Here is a 19,103-nt window from a genome sequence, read left to right on the forward strand (position 1 = left end):
TAAAAAGATACAAAATTGAGTTATTTGTAGTGAGGTGGATGGACCTAGAGTCTGTCATACAGAGTGAAGTAAGTCAGAAAGAGAAAAACAAATACCATATGCTAACGCATATATATGGAATCTTAAAAAAAAAAAAAGGTACTGATGAACCTAGTGGCAGGGCAGGAATACAGAGGCAGACATAGAGAATGAACTTGAGGACATGGGGTTGGCGGTCAAAGGTGGGGCGAAGTGAGAGTAGCATCAACATATATACAGTACATAATGTAAAAAATAGTTGGCTGGTGGGAAGCAGCAGCATAGCATAGGGAGATCGGCTCAGTGCTTTGCAATGACCTAGAGGGGTGCGATAGGGAGGGTGGGAGGGAGACACAAGAGGGAGGGGATATGAGGACATGCGTATACATACGGCTGATTCACTTTGCTGTGCAACAGAAACTAACACAGTAACGTGAAGCAATTATACTCCAATAAAGATTTATTAAAAAAATTTTTAAATAATAAATAAAATCACAGAATTAAAAAATATCTATGGCATATAATCCAAAGCATATAACTTCAGGGGGAAGTGTCCTCAGAAAACAACAATAATAACTTGTGTTTTGCAGAGCCTTACAACCTAGTGTTTCAACTGTGAAGTAACAAGTTTGGTACAAGTAAGTTCGCCCTGATTCTCACGTTCACTGGAAATGTGAATAAGACACTACACTTACTTAAAGTCTCAAGCTGTGCCTCGATGTTCTCCTATGAGAGCCATCCATCTCTGCTGCTGGACCCTCCCCTCCTCCTTTGGCTCCGGACTCTCATGGGCAGGCACCTGAAGCTGAGATGCCTTATCCCTGCTGCTGCCGCTTCTGCTTCCTACTCATACCATCTCCCCACAAAAGTGGCCATCAACGTCCCATGCTGGGGTGTGACTGGCACCATTTTTACTGAGACCCCAAAAGATGACCCAGTGTCACATTACCCCACTCTAGATTCACCCCACTGAAGGGCAGACCATACCCTATTTTATTCATCCCAAAGCAAGGCTACTTAGCATTCCTAATGTCCCAGAGATTTTTCTATTTCTAGTAGCTGGTGCATACTTGGTGCCAAATAAATGTTGACGGAAATGCATTATGAAGAGCACTGACATTGCAATATGATTATTGTTTCAATGTGGGAGTATAATCCCTGGACTCTGTTGCCAGTAAACACATTGAGTCTGGATCATACTGGTGAAATAAATACAAAAATATCAGACTCCAAAATAGATTTATCTAAAATGATAATTAAATGTGTCAGCTTATAAAAATATTTTTCATCTCTTGAATTGCAATTTCTGAGAAAGTTCTTTGAGAAACTCTGTTGAATACATATAATTATTTAAATTGTGAACTTGGCTTCATGCTAGTAATACAGTAATAGATATTTTTGCTCTGCATTGGGGATCTTTTGGACCAAAAGATATTAAACTGGAAAAACGGGATATTTCACAATGAAAATCAGTGTATGAGCTTAAGAAAGACATGGGGAAAGTCAGTTGCAAACGGATTTAGAGACGATATTCACAGTTAGGGTTTCCTTTCCTTACAAGTTTCCTAATCCAGGTAATCACACTTAATCCAGAGAAAGAACTGGAAGTTTTTACTATTCCAATTTATCTCTCCAAGGTCTTAATAAACATTTTATTCATTTATGGAACAAATATAAACAGAAGTATGTGTTTGACACTGCTGTTCACAGAGAATACAGTGCTGGACAAGCAAAAATGCAAACCACACTTCTGGGCAACGTGCAGTCACGTGAGAAATACAAATAGACAATTACCTGGTGACAAATGCTAAGACTGGGGCCTTATTCTTCCAGAAGGAAGTGCCAACTAAGAATGAAAAATAATAGACTTTAGGCGAAGGAAGAAGATGCTTAAAGTAGATAGTGTAGTGTGTGTACAAAGACCCAGAATTGAGAGTGAAGATTTGAAGAAGTAAAATCTCTTCTCTTTCAGGAGAAGCCCCCATGGCTACAATAGTGAAAAGAGGTGGTACCCAACCTCCCACTACAGAATCCAAAGGGGAGAAGACACTTCACACACTGATGACTGGGACCCAGGCACAAGGGTCCCAATCAGTGGACTGTCTAACCTACTAGTTTTAATTTGGACCAAATGAGACAATGAGTAAGGGATGATTAGGATTCATGGTGCAAAAATTAGACCCAATGGCACCAGCCACAACCAAGCAGTGGCCGTGGTCCCAGCAGCTCTGGTCTGTAATTCCAAAACAGACTCACCTGCAGCTTTGATTCCATCTGTCAGGCTCTCTTCAATTCTCTGAACCCCTTGCATTATTCCAGAAAGTCCCAGTTTTGCCATAACACAGAGATTTGATTTCTCTTATGAGCAAAAAATCCTAATACAGATATGAATGATAGGAAGAGGGGTTCAAGAAATGAAAACGTGGGGAATCTAGGATTTACTATCCAACTGAGGGGAGAATATAGAGAGGCAGTCTCCTTAATATTCCTGAATGGGAATCTGGCAGCCCATGGGAAACAGTGGTGAAACAGCTAAATAAATGCATCTATACCTTTCTTGATAGCTTCAATTCATTCCTGAAAACTTTGCCGCTAAATATAAAGCCCTTAAATTTTTTTAATTGTTATGAATTTCAATGGAACAATTATGATTTATTTCATCCCAAACTAAGACACCCAAACAATTTTCACTTGATAGAAAGATGTATCAATTGCACAATGAAAACAAGTTTACATAATGATAAAAACTGAAAGTAGTTTATTTAAAAATTAGTGCAATGAAGATTTAGTATCCTCACCACAAAAGGAAGTGCAGACAAGGACGCGGATGGCAAGTAGTGGAGGAAGGGTTTGAGGCAGCCATTCTTTGGAAGGGATACTCTTCTTTTGCGCCATTTTATTCACTAGTTGTCAATGTCAAACTGCACTGCAAAATTATCTTATACCATAGAAACCACTTTTAGAACACCAAAATTTTGTGCATGAGAGTTCTTTAAAGAACAGAAACAGCACCTGCACAGAACAGACTCATGAGTCACCCCCTTTCCCTTGGCGTATGTTCACAAAGAACAATTCTGAATTCATCTAAATGTTGTTCTATATAATATTCTATACAATATTCTCAGACACTCAACTGTTGTGTCAGTCTATGGATGAATATATCTTTGAAAATATACTGTGGAAATATTCCTTCTTGTAGTATATATCTTTAGCACATTTGGGGGAAAAAATAGTCATTGCACTAAAAAAGAAAGGAGTCATTCACAAAGAGGTAAACTTTTTAAGAGATGGTATAAAAAAAAAGTTATAAACAAACAGTTGTTAGGAGGAAAATCTGTAAGCCTGTGGTATTCTAGAATGAAGTACGTCCTGGGGTAAGGCTTTGGGGGATCGAATTGCTCAGCCCATAGAATCCATGAAGTGCATGCAGACTACAAAGACCGAGGGTGAGAAGGGTTAATCTGTTGTCACTAGACAGTTTATTGAAGAGAAGAGGATTCTGAAACAGGACTTGGATCCTGTTGTTCCAGAGAGGCTGAGACTTGAAGATGAGAGAACAGGGCATGGAGTTTTGGGGGCCCCCAGCAAGAGGCAGACCCACAAAGCTTCATGGATATACACAGAGATGCATGACAGGGTATTCACCAATGTCAGTGTTAGCTCAGGGTAAAGAGCTTTTGTATTATTTTTCCTTTCTACTTACATGTATCTGTAGTGATAACTTTTTTTTACAATAAACTATATCACTCCTATAATGAAAAAAAATCATAACCCTTTTCAATTCTGAAATAGAATGTAAACAGAAAAATATCCATTCACCCAAGAGTTTAAAAGCCTAAATTCTTGGCTCACCTCAAAGACATTCAGAAACCCAGGGACTTTCTAAAACCATTCAAAATGATTCTTTAGCTCAGGCAGCTGCAGGGCTGTAGTGGCCAAAGATTTATCCTGTGGGCTGTCAGATCATAATATCAGTTGAATTCCCTCAGCCAAGTCTCATAAAGATTGTCATGGCTGGGCTTCCCTGGTGGCACAGTGGTTAAGAATCTGCCTGCCAATGCAGGGGACATGGGTTCGAGTCCTGGTCCAGGAAGATCCCACATGCAGCAGAGCAACTAAGCCCGTCTGCCACAACTACTGAGCCTGTGCTCTAGGGCCTGCAAGCCACAACTACTGAAGCCCGTGTGCCCTAGAGACCGTGATCCTCAGCAAGAGAAGCCACCACAATGAGAAGTCCGCGCACCACAATGCAGAGTAGCCCCCGTTCACTGGAACTGGAGAAAGCCCGTGCGCAGCAATGAAGACCCAACACAGCCATAAATAAATAAATAAACAAACTGAAAGAAAAAAAAAAGATCGTCATGGCTGACACTTAGAAAATCCTATGTTCAGGGCACTATGCTAAGTGCTATATTTGTATCATCATATTTAACATTCAGTAGAATCCTTTTAAGTATTATTGTCTTCTCTGTTTCACAGATTAGGAAACAAAGGCACAGAGAATTTAAGTAAATTGCCATAGGTCAAATAGCTGGTAATGGTGGAGCTACGGTTAAAGCAATCAGACTGATTCCATAGTCCATATTCCTAACCATACATAATACAACATATGGGTCAGGATTAACTGACCACTAGAGAACTGAAATGGAATTATACAGAATTCGGAGTCCTGTGTGCTCCCTGAAACTCCAACCACCCAATGAGCCTCCTTTTGTCCATGGAATCGAAATTTAGACCTTTGTGTTATAAAGATGTTCTTCTCACGGGACTTCTCTGGTGGTCCAGTGGTTAGGACTCCCTGCTCCCAATACAGGCGGCCCAGGTTTGATCCCTGGGCAGAAAACTAGATCCTGCATGCCACAACTAAAGATCCCACACGAGGCAAAGAGGACCCCACGTGCCGCAACTAAGACCCAGCACAGCCAAATAAATAAATAAATTTTTAAAAAGATGTTCTCTTGCTTCAAAATGTTGCTGCACCCTGATCTGAAGCAGTCCTCATGGTGAAAAAGCCAGGCCTCATGGTGAATCACTCCTTGCCCCACTGGATTCTATAACTAGAGTCAGCTGAAACAAACTCCTCTTGACTTTCAGGATACCATGATGCCATTTTGGTTCTCTCTTATTTCCTCAACCTTTACATATTAGAGTGTCTCACAGCCCTCTTTAGCCCTCTTCCCTTTCCTATCCACGTTCTCTCCCTAAGTGGTCCTAACCAGTTCCCTGCCTAAAAATACCACCTACATGCTGAACCACAAACCCACACACCCAAACCCACACCTAACTTCCTGACACTTCCTTTACGAGGTCCAGCAGGCATCTCAAACCACACTTGTGCAGATCTGAGTTCCTGATAATCCCTCCCCAAATAGCTCCTCATACAGTCTCCCCATTTCAGTAAAGGAATTCATCATTTTTTCGCTTACTCGGCCAAAATTCCTGAGGTCCTCTTGGACACCTCTCTTTCTGTTACACCCCCCATGTGAAGCCTGTGAGCTCCTTTTTCAATATATGTCTAGAATCTGAGACTCCGAACTACCACGGCACTGGCCCAGGCCACCATCATCTCTTTACTGAATTATTGCAATAACCTGCTGATGGTCTCCCTAGTCCTGCACTTGGTCAACTTTACCGCCCCCTCCCCAGCTCCAAAACACACTCTAGTCTCATAAGAGCAGCCAGGACAATCCTGATAGATGTACATCATATCATGTCACTCCTTTGCTCAAAACCTTCCCTATAAAGGTTTGAGACTTTCCGTCTCAAGCAGAACATAAGCCAAAGTCCTTACTAGGACTTATAAGGCCCTACATGATCTGGTCCCCGTTACCTTTCAGACTTCGTGTCCTAATTCTTTCCTCTAATTCATTCTGTTCATGGCACATTGGCCTATTTAACATTCCCCTAATTTACAGGCACACTCCCACCCCAGGGCCTTTGCACTTGACATTCCCTCTACCATATATACCTCAGATACACATGTGGCTAACTATCTCATGTCTTTCTTTTTTCACTCAAAACTCACATTCTCTCAATGTGAGCTTTCCTGGGGGCCACCCTGCTTAAAATGTCACATTTATCCCTCACATTTCCTTCCATGCATTATTTCTCTCCTTAGCTCTTAGAGCCATCAAATATAACATGATACACATTTTATTTGTTTGTCTTGTCTACTGTATGTCTCCTCCACTATAACAAAAGTTTCATGAGGACAGGATTTGTACTCACTCTGTTTCTTATCGTATTTCCACTTCTGAGAATGTACCTGGCATGGGGTTGACACATCATAGATAGGTGTTGACTTCATAAAGAGATGCTCTACAATGTCGATTATAGAACCAAACCTCACAGTGTGATAAATATGTTTATTGAGGACATCTCAACCTTTGAAAGTCAGGCAAAATTGTGTCAAGCCGTGTATCGCGTGTTCTGTGAGAATCTAGTGCCCTCAACAAGATTTCCGAGAACTCCCCAGTGTTAATACCTTCACGGTTACTCTGGATTTGCCTACCTGCCTCCCTGGACTGTTGATGTCATTGGCATTTGATCCCCTATAACTATTCTCTGTCCCCTGCTCTGTGACAAACCGAGACACAGAAAGCAACAGCTTTCGCTTCAACACTCCTACAAACTCTGACCCATTGTAATATGTTTAACTTATAATTTGCAATGACAGAAGTGTATTTACGTGGCTTCAAAAAAGTTATCATTTAGTATTAAACATCCTCAATCTTTATAATCCTTTGACCTGCCTTCAACACTGTCTCACTGTCCATTTTCCTCCATGGCCGTCTGTCATGCTACTGGGCCATTTCTCTGTTCCTTTCTCCTCAATTCTCACTCTTTTCACCATTCTTTTCCTAACATCTGTTCTTTATTTCTTGAGAGAATATTGCCTCTCCCTCTTTGTATTTTCTTATGATCCATGTCATTAAGTTTTCACATTATACTAAAAAATAGCTTCTCAAGTTTTATCATTTTATGCAAAAGACAATTCCTCTTCATCACAGGAAATTCAATGACAGCTTTTAAAAGTCTTTGCATCCAAGAGTCCTGGGCAGTTGGGGCAATGGCAGCTGCCTATGCAAAATCTCTTCAAACAACCTCCAAACGACAAGAAGAATAAATAACACCACACAAAACACACCTTTGGCATAACTAGAAGACAGACAATCTTATACACTGCAGGTTACCTGTAAGTAGGAAAAGAAGCACCAAATTCCAGGAGAGTCAACTTCACAGAGAGCAAAGGGGTTCTGAAAAAAATGCACAAGAAAGATAAGATTGAGGTAAAACCACTCCCAGGGAGACGGGCTGGGGACGCGGCGGTGGGGGCGAGGGCTGGCCCGGGATTCCCAGGGTCCCAGGACCGGGGCGGGGCCAGGCGGAGGGCGGGAGGAACGAACGAGAAACCACCTTTCGCAGAAAGGAACGCCAAAGCCCGAACCAGCCGCCGTCTCTAGAAAGTTCTCCCCAACCCGCGTCCCTCGCCGCAGGCCGGCTCCTCCTAGCCTCTTCCCCCCGCCCCCTCCGCGGCGGTGGGACCAATCACTGCCCGGGCCGCCTAAGACCCGCCTCCTGCGCCCGCTGCCCGGGAAACGGCGCGAAGACCGCCTCGGGGACGAAGGCTTCCGAGAGTGGGGCTCAGTCGGCGCCGCTGTCCCTTGAGGGGGTGGACATCAGCCCCAAGCAGGATGAGGACGTGCTTCAGGTCCTCAAGCAAGAGGGTACAGACACAGGGACGCCCATGATCGGGGACCGAGTCTCTGTCCACTACACGGGCTGGCTGTTCGATGGCAGCAAGTTCGACTCCAGCCTGGACCGCAAGGACAGATTATCCTTCGACCTGGGGAAAGGGGAAGTCATCAAGGCTTGGGATATTGCTGTAGCGACCATGAAGGAGGCGGAAGTGTGCCACATCCCCTGCAAGCCAGAATACGCCTACGGTTCGGCGGGCAGCCCTCTCGAGATCCCTCCCAAGGCCACGCTTGTGTTCCAGGTGGAGTGGCGCCATCGGGGAGATTGCACTGGAAGGTACTCCAGAGACCAGATCTTTTACCGCCGGGAGGTCGGCGAGGCCGAGTGTGTGGACCTGCCTTGTGGGGTGGAGAAAGTCATTCAGCGCAAGGAAAAAGGAGAACATCCCATTGTGTATCTCAAGCCCAGCTATGCTTTTGGCAGTGTTGGGAAGGAAAAGTTCCAGATCCCCCCAAATGCTGAGCTGAAGTATGAAGTATAACTCAAGAGTTTTGGGAAGGCCAAGGAGTCCCAGGAGATGAGTTCAGAGAAGCTGGAGCAGAGCACCACAGTGAAGGAGTGGGGCACCGTGGACTTCCAGGAAGGCAAGTACAAACAAGCTCTGCTGCGGTACGAGATCGTGTCCTGGCTGGAATTTGAGTCGGCTTTCTCTAATGAGGACGCACAGAAGACACAGGCCCTTCGGCTGGCCTCGCACCTCAACCTGGCCATGTGTCATCTGAAGCTGCAAGCCTTCTCTGCTGCCACTGAAAATTGTAACAAGGCCCTGGAACCGGACAGCAACCATGAGAAGGACCTCTTCCACCAGGGAGAGGCCCACCTGGAGGTGAACGACTTTGACTTGGCATGGGCTGACTTCCAGAAGGTCCTGCAGCTCTACCCCAACCACAGAGCTGCCAAGGCCCAGCAGCGGATCCGCAAGGAGCTCCAATGGGAGAAGAAGCTCTATGACAACATATTTGAGAGGCTAGCTGGGGAGGAGAGCAAGGCCAAGGCCATGGTCGCTGCAGGAGACCAGCCTGTTGACACGGAGGTGCAGGACGGGCAGAAGAACCATGTGGCAGGGGGCCAGCCTCAGGTGGAGGCAGAAGTGTGGCCTTTCCCAGCCCGGCTCCCGGCTGCCTGCCCCGCTTCTCCCTACCCTACTCCACCCTGTTGGTTCTGTAAAAACTGAAGAATTTTGAGTGAATTAGACCTTTATTTTTCTAAAAACCAAAAAAGGTGCCCCCAAAGAAAGAACGTGTATCCTTAAGTGTGAAAATATTGAAGAAAGAAACCTGATGTTGATGGTAACAGATTCAGTGTATACACTGAATTCAGTAAGAGTCCATGAATCCATATATATATTAATTAATTAATTAAAACTAAACAAATGGGAGGTGGGGGAGGAAGTCTTACTCCTTTAGAATATCAACTGGTAAATGTGGGAGGAACGATAGAAAAATCACCATTTTGCAACCATTATAATAAAAATTGATTTAAGCAGAAGCTATCGATGAATGCTTAGAGTAGGTGAAAGTTTGGGGAATAAAGGATATTTACATTGCCTTAAAACATTTATTTTCAAATTATGTATTAATTAGCCGAGGAGGAAATAGTGACTTGACGGTGGAGAAACCTGGCAGAACCATCACAGCCATATGATTGCAGCCAACACCACCAATAATGGAACAAATGACATCGAGTGCCTCTTGATATGATGCCCTGAGAAGGATATAATGTCACATCTGTTTGCTTATACAACGTGTATAACCTGAATCTCATCAGAGGAAACATCAGGGGAACTCAAATTGATGGCCGTTCTACAAATAATAGGTGCTCTTTGAAACTGCCAGCATTACGAGAGAAAAAGGAAGACTGATGGGTGTTATTCTAGATAAAAGGACACTTAAGACACATGACAACTAAATGTAATTCATAACTCTGGGTATCTTAGGCTAGGAAAAAGCAGTTAGCTGTTATACGACATTACGGGGATAGTGGATAAAATTCAAATACGGGCTCTGGACAAACAAGCACTCTTATGTATCCTGGCAATAGGACAGCTGTGATTAAAAAAGAAAATAGACTTTTAATATCCTAGAGGAATCTACAATGTAGGAAATCCAGAAATAGATAAGAGTAATTAACTTTGAAAAATTAAAAGGATGGACTGGGGCAGAGGAATAAAAACCCCAAATACTGTATATTTGATTTTGAAGTTTAGATCTTTTTTCTATTTCAATGAAAAAAATCTCATAACGAGATTCAAAGATTGAGAAATCAAATCCTTGTTATAGTCTTTGTTTTGAAAGTCTTTAAAGTTGGTTTTCATATTGAACTGTCAGGAAGTTAACTAGCTACCCATCACCTTCAGACACAGTAGCTCTGTTTACACGACCACTGCCAACACATGAGTCACAGGATCAGACCATAACATGCCCACAGCTTGTCTTATTTAACTCATCGCTTCAGGGAACACATGGGGAAAAATACACTCTGTACAGGCCAACCATTTTAGCACAAACGCAAAACTGCACAAAACAGAAAAAGTTGCATTTCTTAAGTAGTCTGACTAGCAAATTCCATGGTTCTATGCAAGTCTGGACCATGTTTTTGAAAGAAATGCTTGGGCTTCCCTGGTGGCGCAGTGGTTGAGAGTCTGCCTGCCGATGCAGGGGACACGGGTTCGTGCCCCAGTCCGGGAAATTCCCACGTGCCGCGGAGCGGCTGGGCCTGTGAGCCATGGCCGCTGAGCCTGCGCGTCCGGAGCCTGTGCTCCGCAACGGGAGAGGCCACAACAGTGAGAGGCCCGCGTACCGCAAAAAAAAAAAAAAAATTCTTGAAAGAAATGCTTTTGCAGAAATTTTGTTTCTCCTTTATGCGGAGCCTGAAAAGCTGGCAAACTGCCAAACCAGAAGTTCTGAAGACTCGAAATGCAACCTGCGTCATTTGTATTGATTGTAATCCATAGCGTGTGTGCATGTGGTCATGACGGTGATCCACAGATAACACTGTGAATCATAACTAAAACTGGAAAAGTAGGTTTTGATAAAATATGATTTAATCAAATGCAAAAATCACATTTTAGCAACCTGGTATTGTCCTCTACTTAATGTGTTTCCTTTCTCCCCCTCCACTCCTTCCCCTCTTCCTCTCTCTCCCTTTTATTCTATCAAAGCTCACACTGGGGACTTCCCTGGTGGCGCAGTGGCTAAGAACCCGCCTTCCAGTGCGGGGGACACGGGATCGATCCCTGGTCCGGGAAGATCCCACATGCCACAGAGCAACTAAGCCTGCATGCCACAACTACGGAACCCAAGCGCCTAGAGCCCATGCTCCGCAACAAGAGAAGCCACCGCAGTGAGAAGCCCACGCACCGCAATGAAGAGTAGCCCCCGCTCGCCACAGCTAGAGAAAGCCTGCGTGCAGCAACGAAGACCCAACGCAGCCATAAATAAATAAATAAATTTATTAAAAAAAAAAAACTCGCATTGGTTTCAGTTTTCAGCCAAAGTTTGAAGGTTAAATGTTACATACCTTGAGAAAAGCTTTTGCCATGTTACCAGTTATTTCAAGGCAACTTTAGATAAGAATCCAAAATTAAGTATGACCTATGGGTATTGTGACATTTACCTGGAAAAAAATGCAAACATAGAAGTGTTTTGACAGGGCTCCCCACTTTATGAAAATCTAGACCCTTCTAATTTGTCAAGGAGGTGGAGGACTATTAAAAGTGTTTGTCTAGGGGGCTTCCCTGGTGGCGCAGTGGTTGAGAGTCTGCCTGCCGATGCAGGGGACAAGGGTTCGTGCCCCCGTCCGGGAGGATCCCACATGCCGCGGAGCGGCTGGGCCCGTGAGCCATGGCCGCTGAGTCTGTGCGACTGGAGCCTGTGCTCCGCAATGGGAGAGGCCACAACGGTGAGAGGCCCGCATACCAGAAAAAAAAAAAAAAAGTGTCTAAATTACGGAAAGGACCAATTTAGTGGTCTTGCTAAAAAAGAAATGAAAATGTTATAATAAAGTCAAAACCTTTAATCACTTTTTAAAAAATTAACTTCTCTCCTAAAATTAAAGCTGTTTTCCTTTCTTTTCTTCTCCAAAGATTGGGTTTAGTTGAGGTTCTGGAAAGAACTTTGTGGTTTACTTTAGGTTAAATAAGCTGAAAATTCACTAGATATCGGCATAAAATCTTTTAACGAGACATTTTGCATAGGAACATATTTTTAATTTCCATAAATAGGATCTACTAAAGTCTAAAAGGCAGCTCAGAGTTTTTCTTGGCAGATTCGTACAGAGAAAAAGGAAAGCAATGAGTTTGTTTTCTTGCGCCTGTATAAATGCACCACCCCTGCACAGCACATCGTAAAGCCTGTTACATCTGAGCAACACAATTAGTAATTGTAATGACATTTATGTCTGATGAATGAAAATATGTTCATGCTACTGCAAAATAATTTAAGCGAACTCATGTGCATACAGCTTATTGTATATGTGAAGCAAGTCAAACATAAGAAACATGATCTTCTTGTTCTGGAAGAATAAACAGAAAATAAATAAACATAGAACAAAATAAAAAGTAATTAAATACTTTCTCATTAGAAATGAATATATAACAATAAATATAAAAGAAAACACTATGCAAGAAAAATACTTCTTTACTCAACCACATCCTCTAGGCAATATTGTGAGAAATGTCCCCACTAAACCCAAGAAAGAGACTGAAGTAAATGAAGTATTACTGCCCATTTCCTGTGTGTTGATTCAGTAAAGGTGTATTAAATTCCACATAAAGTTTAAAGTGGCACCGTCCCTGCATTCCTGGAGCTCTCATGGTACAGGAGAGAGACATGCACACTCATAACACACTTGCGTAAGTAAGTACCACAGCTGAGGTGTGGTCTGGGTCCAATGCGATCACCGAAGTGGAAATCTCATCTTGCCTGGAGATACCACAGAATATTTCATGAAGGAGGTACATTTTAGCTGAGTAACAAATGACTACAAGGAACTCCCTGGACAGTTGCAAGGAGAACACTTGCAAAGGTGTGGAAGAGAAAAAGAGCATACAATATTTTGGAAAGCTAAATGTTTCAGCAGAGCTGGAGTATGAAAGGGAGAAGTTAACAATTTACCCATTATATTAAGGGTATTTAGGGGCCACTGAAATACTTTCATTGATTTTTTTGCTATCAAATTAGTTCACATTCATTAATAAATGTTTTTAAACAGGGAAAACATAAAGAAGAAAATTAAATCTACTTTACATCCTATTGGTAAATAATTATGTGACTTGACACACATTTTGTGCCACAGCCCTGCTTCTAAATATCTTGCCCACTTATTTTCCACAGCAATGAATTCTCTCAGTTTTGGTTCCTTCAGGTTGATTCAATTTTCCCTAGACTTTGCAGAGATTTCTTTGATTTTGTGGTATGTAGTTGCCGTTTTCTTCTCTTGGCACTAATAAACATAGTTTTCTTTTTCCGTTATTGTTTTCTCCTCTTGTTTTCCTTCTAACAGATTGATCAATTGTTGAGAAGGGTTTTTAGAAGTTTGCTCGTAGAAGCAGTTGTGCTGGAAATCCAGAGCAAATTTTCTAGTTTTCGTTCAGAGTAAGTACATGTAAGTGGCACTGCTGGGCTAACAAGTACTGTTTAAAGGTGTCTGGTTCACAGGGCAAATTGTTTCTGGAGAAATAACAATTTTTATTCCCATTAGTAATGGATGAATGCTACTTTCTGGCATTCTTACTAACACTGAGTGTCATCTTTAATCTTTGCAAACAGCTGAGGGATTTAAAAGAGCCATGCAATAAAATCAGGATTGCCCTTTATTCCTATCGCTTTTCCTGCAGTGTGTGAGACAGATAGGAGATCGGGAGTGTGGTGCCTTTGTAGTCAGGAAGACAATTTCTTATCTAAAATTGTCAAGATTAGTGAAATAATCTAGATGAGAAATTAACCAAGGAAGTGACAAGAAGAAGAAGAAATAAGGAAACAGATATGAGAGATAATAAGAAAGTACAAATACTGTAACCAAGAACATGTTGCTAAGGGAGAGATGAAAAATCATTCTGAAAATGACCGTTATCTATAAGACATGCTACACACATGGGCGCATATAAATCTCACAACAAATTTAGGAAATAAGTGTTATTATTCTGATCGTTCGGATTTGTAAAATAGGTTAAAGTACACATTTAGAAAGTTGCTTTGTAAGGATCCCACTCGTGACTAATCCACACGCCCCCCACAGCACACTGTACTACACTAGCTTCTGAAATGCTGCCTATTTTGCTAACGTGAACATCTTGGTATTGAAAGAAATTTCTAGCTCCGTCTCCACTTCCCTGGAAGTGCCTTCCTTTCCTTAGATTTCAGGCCAGTTTGTCACCCTGCTGTCTCAGTTTTATGATGCACTCAAAAACCACGTATCACTTGTACAGTTTTGTCTTTCTTGTTGTTAGGGTAGGAGTGATGCTCTTTCCAGATTTCTACATCCTGAGCAGAAGCTAACGTCTCTCCATTCATTTTCAGCCTCTGTGACCCTTCAACGCTCTTAACATGTCTACTTCCACCCCCCTATCACTTACCTCTCCTTATATACTTTCCACCTCTTTATCTATGCGGGATGCCTTCTGGGAGAGTTTCTTGGACTAATTTTCCTTGTTACGAATTCATTTCTTATTAATTCAGTCCACTCCCCTATCCCAATTCCTGCTCTTTTCCAAAGATTCCACAATTTTCTTCTTTTTATTTATTTTTGTTGTTTTTCCATTGGACAATTTTCTTCTTTAATTGTAATCTCACCCGTGGAGTATGACAGATGTGAGAAGGAATGATAAAGACCTGCTTGGAGTCCCACTGGCCTGCCTTGAGTTCCCTAGCCCAGCGGGCTCTGGCTTTCCTGCCTTATAAGCAGTTAGACAGGCAACCATTCACCTCCAGAGCGATGGTAGGACATAAAAGACCTGGACTCTCAATCTTATCCTATTATCCATGGTGCCAGGTCCTCTGTTGTCCTAGGCTTCGATTTCACTCACACACAAGGCATCTATGCCTTCCCAGATGAATACTCTTTGGTTTTATATTACATTTTCACCCTCTCACTTTTGTGGCATCTTGAGAGTTGGGTTCAGGAAAGGAGATAATTGCCCTTGTTTATTCACCATCTAATGTGAAATACTTTCATTATTTTTTTCATGGGAAGGCATTTATTTTAAATAGAGCAGTGTGTACATGTCAGTCCCAAGCTCCCAATCTATCCCTCCTCCCCACTTATCCCCTGCTGGTACCCATAAGTTTCTTCTCTAAGTCTATGAATCTGTTTCTGTTTTGTAAATAAGTTCAACTGCATCATTTTTTTTAGATTCCCCATATAAGCGATATCATACATTTGTCTTTCTCTGTCTGACTTACTTCACTTAATATGATAATCTCCAGGTCCATCCATGTTGCTGAAAATGGCATTATTTCATTCTTTTTAATGGCTGAGTAATATTACATTTTATATATATATATGTATACATATATATATATGTACACACATATATGTATACATATATCACATCTTCTTTATCTATTCATCTGTCAATGGACACTTAGGTTGCTTCCATGTCCTGACTATTGTAAATAGTGCTGCAATGAATATTGGGGTGCATGTGTCTTTTTGAATTATGGTTTTCTCTGGATATATGCCCCGTAGTGGGATTGCTGGATCATCTGGTAGCTCTATTTTTAGTTTTTTAAGGAACCTCCATACTGTTCTCCATAGTGGCTGTACCAATTTACATTCCCACCAACAGTGTAGGAGGCTTCCCTTTTCTCCACAACCTCTCCAGCATTTATTGTTTGCAGATTTTTTGCTGATGGCCTTTCTGACTGGTGTGATATCTCATTGCAGTTTTGATTTGCATTTCTCTAATAATTAGCGATGTTGAGCATCTTTTCATGTGCCTCTTGGCCACCTGTATGTCTTCTTTGGAAAAATATCTCTTTAGGTTTTCTGCCCATTTTTTGATTGGGTTGTTTGTTTTTTTGATATTGAGCTGCATGAGCTGTTTGTAAATTTTGGAGACTAATCCCTTGTTTGTCACATCGTTTGCAAACATTTTCTCCCATTCTGTGGGTTGTCCTTTTGTTTTGTTTATGGTTTCCTTTGCTGTGCAAAAGCTTTTGAGTTTAATTAGGTTGAATACTAATTAAATACTAAGTTTAATTACAATTGAGGTAATTGAGGTTAATACTTTTAAATAACAATGAACAAGGCACTTTTGTCGACCAAAAAAATCTTTCAGAATATAGCTTTTTACATTTCAAAAATATACATAGTGGCTCAGTTTAGCACCCAAATGTCAGAGGAAAATGTAGCTTTAAAATCCAGTCCCAGCAGTAATTAAGTGATTTTGATAAAGCAACATAAAACTTCTGGCAGCCTACCCAGGAAGACAATTTCTATCACATCAGTATGTAGCAAAAGACCAGAGCAGCAAGCAAAATACCTAGTCATGTTCATCTTTGCTTTGGCTTTAAGGCTAATAATGAAAGGCTTTATGAACAACAACAAAAAATTGGTAGTGATTTGGAATTTCGATGTTGATTAAATTTGGTAATCGAATGAGTGAATACCAGTATATTGTTAGGAACCAATCTGACACTTTATTCTACATTAAAATTTTACCTTATTATTTCTTCTTTCCAAGGTTTTCAAATATAACTAGCAAGTCAGACATTTGACTTACTTTTTGTTAAAACAAAAAAAACTCATTTCATATACGAGAATATGTAAAATCAAGCCAGTATAAGTCAATGCTCCCTTTACTGACAATTTATTTGGAGTCAAGTCAGCTCTATCAGAAGTAGCAGCAGGAAAACATGTTCCAATGCATCCAAGACTCAAAATGGCAGCTGGGTTTACCCTCTATCCTTTGGGAAATATTAATTTCCTACAATATGTAAAAACTCATTGCAGATAATTATATTCCCAGAGAAACTAAAATATTGTATTCCAAGACTTTCCAAGGTAAATTGCGATGTATACTTTTAGGGAAAATAAAATGTTTTTGAGTTTAGGTTTAAGTGGAAAGGATGAAATTGAGATCTTTCCCCATAACGTTTTACAAGTACCACATCTGTCCAGCTCACCAAAGACAGGGAAGCCCAAGTCATTCATCCGATGTTCAGTCAACCAGGCAGACTCCAAAATCAGAAAACCTGATTAGAAAAAAATTCAAGTTGTTTAGTTACAAGTGCAGTAAAATTTAAATCTTGACTATTTATACTAACAAATAAGTGACCAGATAACAAATCATAGAAAAATCATAGTTACATAAACATGGATTAGATCCTTTCAAAGGGAAACCCTAGATTCCTGACCAGACCTCAACTGTGGTGTGATGTGAGAACCCCCAATTCTTTACTAAAACACTGTGAACTCAAGAACTGGAGGACAGCCTTATTAAGCTAAACTAATCTGTTTTTTGACAAATGATCACCTCTAATCCTGATGCTTGATTTGTAGGACTGAATTTTTTAACCACCATATTTTACATATACCAGTATCCATACACTTCTAAAAGCAGAGTCTCTGATGTACTGTAAATTAGGAGCTGAGTTCACATCTTCAGGCACTTTCAGTGAATTATGAGACTAGAAGTGAACTTCAAAGTTCATCTAGTTCTGTGCCCTTGGTCATGTCTCAGTGAGGACTGCTAAGATAAAAGGAGGTCTATTTCTTAGCTTTTTACTCAAATAAGTCTGATTCAAACATAATACACCTTCATTTCAGAAACTTTTAAAGTAACTTCACAAATATTTTAAGTGAAAGCTTAAATAATGAACAAAAATTAGCCAAGTGAAAGTAAAATATACTGTAATTTTATTTCTACATTTAATTATTGGACAGTACTAGCCTTTTACAAAATGTAAAATAATATTCTTATATTTTAAAAATTAATTTAAGAAAAATAAGAATATACAGTTTTTTAACATTTAAAATATCTATATTTTATTGTTAAAATAATCACAATTAAAAATGTGATGTGTATATGTCTAAATTAGACCATAACAAAAATTATACACTTTAGAATTAAAAACTGGGGTATAAATAAAAATAAAACTTAAAATTTAAAAGCTGGGGTAGGGTTTCCCTGGTGGCTCAGTGGTTGAGAGTCCGCCTGCCGATGCAGGGGACACAGGTTCGTGCCCCGGTCCCGGAGGGACCGTTCATGCCCCAGAGGATCCCACATGCCGCGGAGCGGCTGGGCCCATGGGCCATGGCCACTGAGCCTGCGCGTGCGGAGCCTGTGCTCCGCAGCGGGAGAGGCCGCAGCAGTGAGAGGCCCGCGTACTGCTAAAAAAAAAAAAAAAAAAAAAAAAAAAAGCTGGGGTATAGGTGTAAAAGTATAGCTTTAAATAAAAATTGTACCAAAATGTACATACTATGTTGTATCCTGTTTCCTTCACTTAGATGATATTATGAACATTTTCTGTGTTAAAAAATATTTACCTACAATATCATTCAGTGGCTGTAAGTAGACCATTTAATGTATACACCATAATTTACTTAACCAAATCCTTTATTATTGGTTATTTAGATATTTTTCATGTTTACTTACTGTAAAGATTTCTTCTGTTGTACATTCTATATTTAAGTAGCTGCCTATAACCTTAATAATTTATTTAGAATGATTTTGAAATAAAGGAATTACTAGGGCAAAGTGTATTTTTTAAGCATTTGATATCATTTTTGCCTAAGAACAAGTAATAGAAATTAATCCAACTTCATTTATCAAATTCTATGATCATCTACCACAAAAAAAATTTCTGAAGAATATGGACATAGGAGAGCCCCAGTTTGACAGAGCAAATAATAGGAAATAGCATTCTAGCTTTTATTTGGAGAGTTTTGACTTAATGTCACTCCTACCAAGGAGAAAAAAAGCCACTTCAATACACACGATGTTTTCTTCCTCTAAATTTGTTTCCTTCCTCTAAATTTGTTTCCTTCCTTATAAAGAAATTACCACTTGATGAGGGCAAGACAACCAAGAAGAATGAGACCCATTTGATCTGATTGTTTTTAAGCCTCTTAAATACCAAGTCTATGAGTTATCTGACGAAGGATTGAAAGGATATGAAAATTGAAGGTATTTTCTTTGGAAGTGCATTTGACCTTCAGAATCAATGCTTTCTTAGCTATTTTCCTGTCACTCTTTATCTTTACACACTCACTTTCTCCTATTGCTCCCCATCCGTTTCCACTGAAATCAGAGAAGTCTGATTGAGAAGTAGTTACGTCTTTAGTCTCATATACACAATTATAAATTAAATCATTTGCACTTGCTA

The 19,103-nt window shown here is 40.7% G+C and overlaps 1 protein-coding gene across 1 annotated transcript; it reads left to right on the top strand.

The window, feature by feature from the left end:
• Positions 1-202: 202 nt before the first annotated feature.
• LOC309824225 (peptidyl-prolyl cis-trans isomerase FKBP4-like) lies at positions 203-8,950 on the top strand (the record flags this gene model as incomplete). The annotated part of the gene is given in 3 exon segments (XM_082656938.1): positions 203-231; positions 7,324-8,254; positions 8,258-8,950. Coding segments are annotated over 3 exon segments (1,653 nt in total).
• Between the last annotated feature and the right edge of the window lie 10,153 nt (positions 8,951-19,103).

Source organism: Grampus griseus, assembly GCF_964374135.1.
Source record: "Grampus griseus genome assembly, chromosome: 6".
NCBI classification, from domain to species: Eukaryota; Metazoa; Chordata; class Mammalia; order Artiodactyla; family Delphinidae; genus Grampus; species Grampus griseus.